The sequence below is a fragment of the Saccostrea echinata genome, unplaced genomic scaffold (assembly GCF_033153115.1).
Source record: "Saccostrea echinata isolate AGI-Se365-2 ecotype Australia unplaced genomic scaffold, CSIRO_AGI_Sech_v1 ptg000052l, whole genome shotgun sequence".
Classification (NCBI taxonomy): domain Eukaryota; kingdom Metazoa; phylum Mollusca; class Bivalvia; order Ostreida; family Ostreidae; genus Saccostrea; species Saccostrea echinata.
Window position 1 is genome coordinate 13,306,582 of NW_026889801.1, and position 12,285 is coordinate 13,318,866.

The 12,285-nt window shown below is 31.4% G+C and overlaps 1 protein-coding gene across 2 annotated transcripts in view; it reads right to left on the bottom strand.

The window, feature by feature from the left end:
- Positions 1–209: 209 nt before the first annotated feature.
- The window catches only part of LOC133203921 (uncharacterized), a 30,522-nt gene continuing 18,446 nt past the window's right edge, over positions 210–12,285 (bottom strand). The window contains exons 6-9 of one of the 2 annotated variants that reach the window (XM_061339717.1): positions 9,670–9,785; positions 6,007–6,057; positions 4,727–4,760; positions 210–975 (exon numbers count right to left, since the gene is read on the bottom strand). In XM_061339717.1, the coding sequence (XP_061195701.1) occupies positions 4,756–4,760; positions 6,007–6,057; positions 9,670–9,785 (172 nt within the window). In that variant the 3' untranslated portion in view covers positions 210–975; positions 4,727–4,755. Of the gene's footprint in view, positions 991–4,726; positions 4,761–6,006; positions 6,058–9,669; positions 9,786–12,285 lie in introns of both variants that reach the window. The other variant, XM_061339716.1, reaches the window with a different exon arrangement.

Consider the following 12,285-nt stretch of genomic DNA (forward strand, 5'->3'; position numbering starts at 1 on the left):
ACAAAATCAGAAACTGATGCATTTAATTATGTACCTTAGTGTAGTCTACTTGTGTGCCAAGTTATATTGAAATCAGACCAAAACTGTAGGAGGACAGACAGACAGACGGACGGACGCCGGACACCTTACTATCGCATAAGCTCTTCTGGTCTCTGACCAGTAGAGCTAAAAACTGATAAAAAAAAAACGACTTTTTTTTGTTTGTTTAATTTGTTTTTATTTTTGAAAGGCAAAGTAACGACAAACGGTAAAGTTTTTGACATATATTTTTATACATTAAAAATATCATAAGAAATAATCTTTTTTTTTTCCTTTTTAAAATATCTAGATGTCCGAGTAACTAATTAGCATTTTTACTCTCCGATACTAGCATTGCCCGACGGTTAACTGGTTTACCCTGTACTTGTTGACAACATATCTAATTAGAATTTTTGTCTACAATCCCTATTTTAATTCCTTTGCCAATCGCAGTCATAATTATCAGTGAAAAAAGTAATTTAACAAAACATTTAAAATTTATACCAAACTGATAACATAGGTATTGAAGCCATTCAGGAGGTTTTGCCGAAGGAATCCAAAATGAATGAGACAAATACAGAAAGAAATCTGTTGCAGAAGATGGAGTAGTTTGACAACATTTCTTTACATCAAATTGACTAGCATTGATTTCGTTTTTTTTTTTTTTTCTTTTTTTTTTGTATGCATTTAATTAAATAAATCTATAAAACTCAACTTTCAGCATGAAAAAAAAAAAAAACTCATCTGGACATAATGTTCTTCACAGAAAAATAAATCACAATATTTTTTAATATCATATTTATAAACGAATGAGAGAGTAAAATACATGTACAGTGTATGATGGCTTTCGGTTGTTTTTTTTTAGCTGTACAGTAAAGATGTAAAGAAAATATCTTTCAAAAATCATATCTGTTGGCATCTTCATTCTTCCATAAGCTCTTTTTCTGAAGTCTTTGCCTTTAACATGAAAAACTTGAAATGAAATAAAAAAAAAAATAAACAATCAAAATATTTTTTCTCTCTTGATGTGTTACATGATAATTATCTTTTACAATCATTGACTTGAAATAACATTTCAGTTGATCACAGTACTGTACTTGGTATTGAATTAGATTTCCATCCTCGTTTTAAACACTTGTTTTAAATTCAACTCACTACCCATAGCAACATGCATAAGTTTAACATAACACGACATAACAAAATTTCGTTATAAACCTTGTACGATTACAAGCAAAAAAGATTTAAAAACTGTTCCGTATCCATACACCTAGTATAACTCAATAAGAAAAACTGATTAACAAAGCAAGGGAAGGAGAATGATCAGGGATCAACACAATAATTTGTCTCGTATTTAACAACAAATCTCTCAGTATATTTATCCACTTGTTTGTTTTTGTCCCTACCCTTACGAAAATTTACTATAGTTAACTATAGTTTACTTAAGTTAACCATAGTAAAAAACTGATACTTCGATTTAATATGAAACTTTACTCTGGAACTTTTTTTTGAGATTTCAAAGCTTAAAATCTCAGAAATTCGATAACAGTAATGTAAACAAATAGTATGTATTTATACAAATAACAGTTCGATTTAATATAAAAAATGTGCATGTTTAAATTGAAGAACAAAAAATATAACAATCTGAAATCCAAAGTAAAAATACTTTAATTTAGTATAGTAAAATTTACTTTGTTACTATAGTAAACAATAGTTAACTATAGTAAACGTAAGTTAACTATTAGTAAAGTTTAGTTAAATATAGTATTTTGCTAGGGTATTTGTAACACCATGCAACCTAACAAAAACAGGAGTGCTTGAGCACTACTATTTAACACTTTCATTTCCTCTAAAATTGACTTCTTTTGATTTTTGAAGAAAATTATGTAAATACAAGTAGACGCATATTAAGGTTTTTGTGTGAAAGTTTTTTTTTTTTTTTAATTTATCGAATAAAGTCTACGTGACCATTAAAACAACCAAATTACTGTTCGTATTATTATATTAAGGGGAAGAAGGACCTTTAGCTGAAAAAAATACTTGTCATTCTTTTTTTTTTATATTTTGTATATTTCTAATTAAGTATGTCCCACATATCTTAAAGCAGTTTTATCATTAGGTTTCTTACCTTATTTTAGAAATATTGATTGACAAATACTATGCCCTACAGTATCAAATTGGAGTTTTAATTCTCCACGTTTCCGGGCTCTTTACTCTGTCCATAATGGGATTTTTAAAGCATATATAAAAAATATGTAAGTGAACATGTATCTTTTAAAATATTTTAGAGTTTGAATAGCGATTAAAATTCGAAAAAGCAAGTTTCTTCTATCATACTGCATCTGGATAGGGAAAATTACGAACTTTTTAAGACAACTTAAACAACAAAAAATGCAATTTACAAAAAATTCTATCATTCAATATTTTTAAATTTACGTTGAAATGCAAGTCCTTTTAATTATTGATTAACTGTAAAAATTTCGAATGGGGAAGCTGACTTCAATATTGCACAGGGCATCGTTAAAGAGGACATAAGCAGAACAAAAACGTGTCATGTTTACATTTCTCGAGTACGGGAAAAACCATCTATGACGTCACACGTAACCTAAATAAGCGAAATAAGATATACCTACATAAGATTTCCGTCATCAGCCATGCAAAAATAATTTTTGTGTTCCCCGTTTCTCAAAATATTTCATCATATACTGATTATGACCTGTTTTTTACATAATAATACCGCCCCTGTATTCACCGAGTAGGATCTTGCTGTACTAATATATCGTGTATGACGTCACCGACGAATTGGACACACAGTTTAGGGAAACAGAGGAGTGGATCAATCTTTTTCATAATTTGTTAATGTTTGCAAGAATGTTATACTTTTCATTTTTTTTTTTAATATTAGATGGTAATTAAAGAAAAAAAAATGTCAAAAAATTATACAAGAACTGATGCTTTACACGTTTTGCAATTATATAAACGGAGACTATGACGTAGTTAAACAGAGTCATGTGACCATGTGTCCTTCATCCCCTTAAAAACATAAACATTTTCAATATCTTTCTTAGTCCGTTGACTTTGCAAGGCATTATTTATGGCGATTTAGTATTAATGGTGACAAGATAATGATAATAACTTCTCCTAGAAGAATGCAAATTTATAAAGTTCTGCATGCCCTTTACCAGAATATTTGACTAAATGGTCCAGAATTTCACGAAAACACACTTCCTTATACAACTTTGCACTCTGTTTGCCCAGATGCAAGGTTCATGAAATCAACATTTGGATCCGGAAATAATTCACTTGCTCATTCTTACGATGTACGTAATTAGTTTGTTTCCTTAATAGCAAAAGCAGAGAAGAATTCTTTTTAAAGAAAATACAACATTTTGGAAAAAGGTACCCTTGCTTCATTTGTCTGATAAATATACAAGAACAGAGAAGACCCTCACATTAATAATTCTTCTTCACTTTATGTTATATGGGCCCCTCCCCTGCTCCAGTATAAGAACCGCTGATCCTAGGGCAGACTAAATTCATAGTTTTCGAGGAGTTACCCTTGTTCATTAAATCCATGACTTGAGTTTATCTCTCAAAACCCAGTAGCAGGGAAGATTTCAAATAACTAATATATTTCACTATGTAACCAATAGAACCCCGTCCTACACAAGAATTCTCTTTCCAAGGCGCCATGGAATTCACAATTTTGAGAAGCATGCATACTCATCAAAAAAAAAATATTGCATTTCACTTTAAAGTAAGAAGAGACTCACTCTAACAACAGAATTCCTGAACCCGGTGCCATGAAATTCACAATTTCAGAAGAGGTCCCATTGCACCTCGTAACTATGATTTGATTTTTTTTACTTTTGGGGAACAGGAACAGAAAAAAAAAGATTTTTCAAAGAAATAACGCATTTCACTTTATCATTCATGGAGCCCCCCTCCCCCTTTCAAGCCAATGTCTCAGGGGCCATAGAATTCACAATTTCAAATGTCCAGGAGTAGAGAACAACATTTTTAATTATACGTTTGCGTCAATCTTTATAGTTTTAGACCCAACCTTCAGACTCTTAGAAGGGCATTATCATGAATTTCAGAAACTTTAATCCTCTTTACTCATAGATGTTCTATGAATAAGAGGTTTAATTTTTTTCGGTGGTTCAAAAAAAAAATGAGACGAAGGACAAAAACAAATCGCAATAACTCATTTAAAAGATTGAAAGACTTATAAATTATTCTTATTGTGAAGTGTGGTTGATAGATAAAAAGTTTTAGAAGACTGAACAGGACAAGATATTATACAAAATGTACATGTACATACATTATATATGTTATGATAAACTATAAAATAATAAGTTATTAAGAACTACTCAACAAAGATAGCCCCGTTTGTACTCTAAACGAAGGTGTTTGAAAATTTTGTGTAAGCTTGTTTTCTTAAATTTGAGAAAAAGAACTATGTGCCATCAAGTTATAGATTGTTATACCTAAAGTCTGTACATTTATGACTGCAACATTCAAAGTGACTTGAACCATGCTATTTTTTTTTCAAAAATGCTCTTGAATGAAGATAGTACCAGAATTACCTTTAACATGCTTGAAAAATGCACACTTGAGGAATATTTTACACAAACCAAAATAGGTAATCAAGTGCAACGGAGTGGATAGAAGCAAATCCATAAATAAGATAAATGTAAAACTGAATGACCTGTTCCAAAATCTTTACACACAGCTGAATTACTCTACAAATATAGAACCCAAGCAGTAGTAACAATAGAATGTAAGTGTAATTCTAGAAGGCCTAATAAAGATGTGGGATAATTATATCAAGATACAGCAAAAATGGTAAATATAAGATTTTTTTTTTTTCATAAAGGGGTTTCTATTTTTGGAATGAAATATAAAGATATCGAACAATATTCATGCTCAAAGTCCATTTAATCAACAACAAAAATCAAACAAACAAACAAACAAAAAAAAAAAAAAAAAAAAAAAAAAAAAAAAAAAAAAAACACGAGAGCAGAGCAACGTAGTTACAGTTTTTTTTAAATTAATTATTCTTGGAAGTAATTGTACAAAGTTATACCGGTATAATGCACTGCAGTTTAATATATGATATTTCCAGGTGTCCTTGCAGTAAAAACCCCTGATACAATATGTGTGATTTAAATATTAACATCTTAAAATAACCTCAATATGGACATTATGTTATATGCATAAATATCTTAGATATAAAGGTGACATTGCGAGATTGAATTCTAAAGACTTGTTCTAGCTCCTATTGTCTGTTTTATGCCATTTCAAAAAATCTCTTGTTTGAGCGCAGCCATTTGGTATTGGTTAATGAAACCATTAAGCGACCTTTTAGCCATTAACATGTTCAGGTGTATTTCAAGAATATGTACTGCGATGTGGTACATGTACATGTACCTTGATTCATTATTTTCAATGAAGGAAACCTAACAAAATCTCATGTCTTAGTACACGTCTTCAGGAAAATGATACTTTAACCGTATTGTTCAATAATAAAACGTGCAGAGTAAAGATTTAAGTTTTCAGCCTTTTAATGACAATTTGGCATTCCAACATAAATGAGATATTCTTGACGGTACTGTTTGTTTGCTTGTTGTTGTTTAAAGTCCCTCGAGAGAATTTTTCACTCATATGGAGACACCACCACTTGCCAGTGGAGGGATGCAAACTTATACATATACCCGGCACTCAGAATCATTGAGCAGTGAGGGATCGTTTTCGTTCCAACACCTAATGCGACACGGGACCTCGATTTATACAGACTCATCCGAAGGACCGGTCTCCAGATCCCGCGGTGGATTCGAACCCACGACCTTAGGATCAGCTCCTTACTCTGTGACTCTATAGCAGACGCTCTAAACACTGCGCAACAGTACGTAAAAGAAAGCTCTGAACAGAAAGAAACCTTAATCTCTTTTTAAATAGCAATCTTTCTGTATCATAAAAATAATTTACCTGCAGAATCTAGACTTGGTATTCCTAATAGTGCTTTTTGAACTGGTTCAGCTAGAATTAAAAAAAAACAATCTCATGAGCAATTTTAAATATACAAATACTTAAATAAGTATTGTATAAAATGAAGGGTCGGGAATATAATGCACAAAATTCGTGTGAGAAAGGTAAAACATAATGACAAACCATAGGATTTTTTTATAATACGTTTTGCATAGCTATCCATTGTCCATTGTTTCAAACAGTTTTATATGAATCCATGTTAATAACTACATCACTTTCAAAAAAAATAATCATTGTGGCGTCACAACTGTTAATACGAAACTACGTTAAGCGAGTGATCTCTATTGTATTAAGGAATAAAGACGTTATAGAATCTCATAAATTGAAAATATATTACTACAACTGTATTCATACATAGCAAATATTTTCTAATCAATTACTTTGGTTCAAAACATGTACAAATAAATTTCTACCTATAACATTAAAAATAGTATAAGACACACGAGAAACGTGTAAAATATATGTTACTGTTTCTTGTATATTAAATGATTGGTCTGGTGTTACGTGCATTACATTCTTATTCACAAAAAATGTGGTGATTTATGTACTGTTCCAAGGATAACTCAAACAATTTGTGATTTTTAGGATAATTGTTGGCATCTAGATGTATAACATATTTCTTTTCGACATTATCGTAAGTTTTATCCTAGGAGAAATGATTTCTTATTAAGTAGCAGATTCATGCTTTTTAATCTCAAATATTGTTAACAAGGTAAATTAAAGAAGAAACTCGCTATACTAATAAAAACAGCACCATTCATCTGCACACATTCATTGAGAATGGGTGTTTTAAAAAAAATGCCTGTACATTGTATTTATTTTAAGGTAAGAAGGACAAAGGTCAAAGTCTGAATTTCAGGTTTTGCATAACATTGTTTTTTTTTAAGATTTAACTTAAAGTGATTAATCTCTGTAATGAAAAAAATCTTGCTGATTTATTAAAAATGCAACGTAATTTTGAACTTCATTTATTGTTTCAGGTATGACACACTGTATATGAGTTCAAACAATTCAAGATCATTTGTGCGACTTATGCTTACACTCCATTGATCGTGTCTAACGGTTACATTTGGAAAGTCGGAAGAACGGGAGAGTCGGTTTTAATATTTGGGAAATTGAATTTCTTCGCTTCAAACTCGGCCAAAAGTAAGGCCAATGCTTTTTGATCCATTTGTTTCTCATATTCGCACAATAACTTTATCGCACGGAACAATACCATATCTAATAAGAAACATATACACTGGAAATTTACCAGACTTAACTTTGAAATATGCTCAGACACTTAGGATTTTTTGCAGTATTTAAACATTTTGCTGACCCAATGAAAAATCTAAAGATACTGTGAGGACTGATCTCACAAAAATGATACCCCCCCCCCCCCATATGATTATAATGGCAAGGTCTATGTTTTGCTATGGTAGACCCAAAACAAGTGTGAGGTCAAAAAGTAAAATAGGAGATACACAATGGCACTATGTAATAAAGACTGTTTGAAAGTATCATTAAATTTTATTCAGTGGTGTAGGAGGAGTTGTTGAGAAGAGGTGGGTATCCCTCAATAGTATAGATGAATTGCAGTGTCTATGTTTTTGCTATTGGAAATCCATAATACGTGTCCGATCAAAAAGTAAAATAGAAGGTGCGCAATGGGACTCTGTAACGAAGATTCTGTGAAAGTCTCATTAAATTTCATTCAGTGGCATAAGAGGAGTTGTGGATAAGGGATCGTTATCCCAAAGCGTAACAGACGGACATCTATACAACTGAGAGATACACTGTGTAAAAGAAACGAGTATGGGGTTACTTTCAGTAGTTAAATCCATAGTGGGGTGCCTATGTCCAAATAATTTTCTTTACATTCTTTCACACTTGTTTTATGTCAAATAATGAGCTAGCGCGCCTACGTGACAAGTCTGTGTGATTTACACACCAATAACTCACACAAAGCTTAAAAAACATTCTTTAATCAAGCTTTACCTTATAATGTTATAAAATTTAACTTACGCATTGGGGATACTTTTGAAATGATTTTAAATTGAATTCCATGAAAATGCCATTTTTTTCTACATAATTCTAATACAGGCATAATGTACCGGAAAATAAAATTCAGATTAATCATGAAATCATAATGGTTCTAGCACCAAATTTACAATTTAAACTAGATCTTGACCATAATGATATTTACGTAGTATAACTAGATATCAAGTATACCAAATGTGTTATAGATTTTTGATTTTCATTATTTGACATCGCGAAAGTAGAATAAACCTTATTAGGAATGGTCAGAGACGATTTCAAGTTTTGGCGGAAAGGGGAGGGGTCGATTTCAGTTGAGACTAATTAAGGGAGGTCAAAAATAATTTGATTTTGCAACCTAATATATTATAATACTAGTGAGCAAGCGTTTTGCTGTCCCTACATTTCCCGTTGATTTTTCGTAAATTACCTCATATTTTTCATTTATCCTACTTATTCATTTGTCTCTTTAAAACCTTCCCTCTATTTATACTTTTCAGTCACAAAAGTAAAAAATCAAAGATACTTTTTTGGTTTTGAAAAGAGGAAAGAGAAAATAAAAATAAAATAAACTATACGGAGAGTGTTATCAATAAGATAAATGGAGTGAAAGATAATTTAGTTTTTCTAAAGATTATTCCTCTCTAGAGAGTATTTAGGACGGGTTGAAACTTGCTCTATGTTTTAGAGGACTGTAAAGTTTGCCCTGCTCCTGTTTTGTACAGTAAAAATTGTCTTATCTGGACACTACTGGTTCCAAAGAAATTGGCCGGATTAGGGAACATTCTGGATTTGACAACATTTAAAACAATGGAATTTACTGCAATGGGACTTAAAATTTACACCGGATTTTCGATTACACAACAACCAGATTAGACAAAATTCACTATATTGCTTAAATGGACATGTGAGCTTGAATAATGTTCGTTACTTCAAGATTTCATGGGAAAAAAAACAGAACTTTGAATGTTGAAATTTACCCTAGTTTACCGTAAATCCCCTTTTGTGGACATTCAAATTTAGCTATCAGAAATGCTGAAAATTTATCAGCTTCCGAAGACTTCGCCTGAACCTAATAAATCCTAAAGGTGGCTCACAAAACCCACTATCTTTGTTATTTGTTTCCATTTTAAGCAATTTCACAATTCCCATCCTTTGTATTAATTAGTACACGTAAAATCTCAACGTGGTTAACGTTGTACAGTCTGAGACTACAATTGCATTTAAATGGAGCAGTGATAAAATGATCAGATCACCAAAGCATGGGAAACATTCTCTCCGACTTTTTCTGGTAAACAGCTTTAACAGATGGAATGGCAGAGTGACGGACAGGAGAAAAGACAAAGGGACATGTGACTAAAACATCTTACTTGAACCCTTATATCAGATGACTCATAAATTAATTAAAATATTTAGCGTGCTAAAAATGAATACGTTTAAGTTAAATTCTTGCGCAAAAATAAAAAAAAAAGATATACTTTCTTTGTCAAATATTTAACATTTAAGAACAAAATATTCCATTACATTGAAAACATTGATTTAACATTTATCACATATATTTGCAATGTGCATCTTTCTGTGACTTACATAGATCATTTGTTGTTTGTGGAATGCTGATATTTTCCGATAGCTTTGTTGAAAATGAACACGCTACTAAAATGAAGGAGATGACTGGGACGAGTATTCCAAATGCGATAATAAACCTGCAAATTGTAAAGAAAGGCAAATAAATTTTACTTATGTATCAAGCTTTAAAAGTTCATCAATCGCAAACACAATACATATCCTCGAGCTAGTATTGATATGAAATGGAGAATTCAAATCGTTTTTAATTAAAAAAAGTGGCTTTAATGTACACCCGTCGGCAATGTGTGTCGATAAATGACATTATTTGCAGTGATGGTAAATGTATCGTCAGAAGGTGGGAGAATCATAAACACAATAGATATTGAGATAATACTAGAGCTACGGTCCACCCTACCTGCTTCACCCCACACATCCCCACCCCGCCCTTATATTGACCAAAGAACGTATAAAATATTATCAGCAGCTTATTTTAATTACAAAAAAGAAAGAAAGAAAATATCAAAGTGGCCAGAGTTCAACTATTTAAATAGCAAGAAATATTAATCAGCAATAATTACCTTTAGCTACAGTACTGCAGATCAATGGATCTGATATACTATAATATACATGTATATACTATATTATATAATATACATATGATAAAGAAATATCTGAACAAATGCATATCCTCACTAACAACTTTTTTTTTCATTACAGTATATATAATTCATCTTCAAAAAAAAAAAAAAAAAAAAAAAAAAAAAAAAAAAAAAACAACCAAAATGATATTTAATTAAGAAAATATAAGAATATTAAGGAAACCAGCATGTTAAAATAGAAAAAAAAAACTAGATGTCCAAAATTGTTGAAATAGCACAGAAATAAAAGACCATATTCCTGCGTCTGTTTTCTATATACACAGCACACTTACTGAAAAATGAGAAGATAATAATGGTCGATCAAAAATGCCTAAAACAATACAAATTTGTGGAGAGGGCATAAAACACATACCTCTGTAATTTCCAGAGGTGGGATCAGATGGCTAGTAGGAATAAACATCTCCTTAATCTGCATGAAATGATCACTCAAAAGCAATGCAGTAAAAAGTCTAATGATCCTAAGTTTCATAAAAATAGGTCACTATAACGAAACTCGATCTTAACCTGTAAGTCATCAATATCAATATCAAATCAACTCAATATCTACAAGCTCAACAAAAAGAAACTCGGAAAACAGTGATAATAAGAATTTTTCAAAGTCTAATGGCCATTAAATTGAAAAAATCGGTCGATCACAAAAAACTCGAACTACACTGTATGTCAACAATACTTTCAAGAGACCTATAAAGAAATGAACTCATTGCATACAAACACAGCTCAAGAAAGCCAGAAAGAACTAGCTATAACGGAATGACAGTGACATTCTGAAAACGATGATTATTAATATAATTCCTAATTCGGTCATTCATAGTTTAAGGACCATAACAAATAATATTAAATAGATCAATTACCCCGAAACTCAAACTTGATATATAATTCAACAAAAGACGTACCAAATATCAACTCATTGCCCACAAGCACGTCTATATATGAAAAATTCTCGAATGGGACATGAAACAACGTACAATCAATCATTACCTACAAACAGAGCCCCAAAAATCCGGAAACCCCACTATTCCGGAATGACAGTGACAATGTCAAAAGGTAAGAGATTAAACTACAATTTAATATACATGTATTTACATTTGCTATGTTTTTCTACTAAGCCAACTTTGAAATTGATTTGAATGCCATTTTCGTGCATACTCACGCGTAGAAATATGCACGGAGAAACTCGCGCTAAAGTGACGTCACAATGAGCTACAGAGACGTTAATAAAAATGTAACGATATAGGGCAGTGAATAATTAAAACATTGAGTATATTTTTGGTGCATGCTTTTGAATATGTAAAATGTAAATATAAGGAATGTTTTTAAGTTTAGTGTGAATAATTGGTGTGTAAATCACATAGACTTGCACGTAGGCATATTTTTCATGAAGCGCTAGCGCGCTTCATGAAATATGACTACGTGATGTTATGTTAAATGATAATATAGCTAAATTTTCAGGTATAAATGTCGTTTTTCAAAGTTGGTTTCCGTGGCAATGGAATGTCTTATCAATTTAAAATATGTTTTCTCAGCAGCACACTTATATGACAATAGACAATATGACAATAGAAGCTAGATTTTCAGGTCTGAGGGTTTCAATGATGGTGTCCATGGCAACGGAATGGCTTTTCAATTTAAAATAGAGATCTACTTCCTTAGTAGTACAGTCACCTTAGCATATCCCGAAGTATAAATATAGACATTCACTGACGATATTATAGATGCTACCAAATTTAAAGTTTGTTAAATGTCAATAAAAGCCAGATTTTAAGGTACGAAGAAATACGATTTGGAAGATGGTTACCATGGCAACGGAATGCTTGGTAAAACAGTCCTTGGTAAAACAGTCACTTTGACATATCCCAAAGTATAAATATAGACATTTACTGAAGACATTATAGATGGTATCAAAATTAAAGATGGGTTCAATGACAATAGATGCCAGATTTTTAGGTCTTAAGGTATGTGTTTTTTTTTTTTTTTTTTT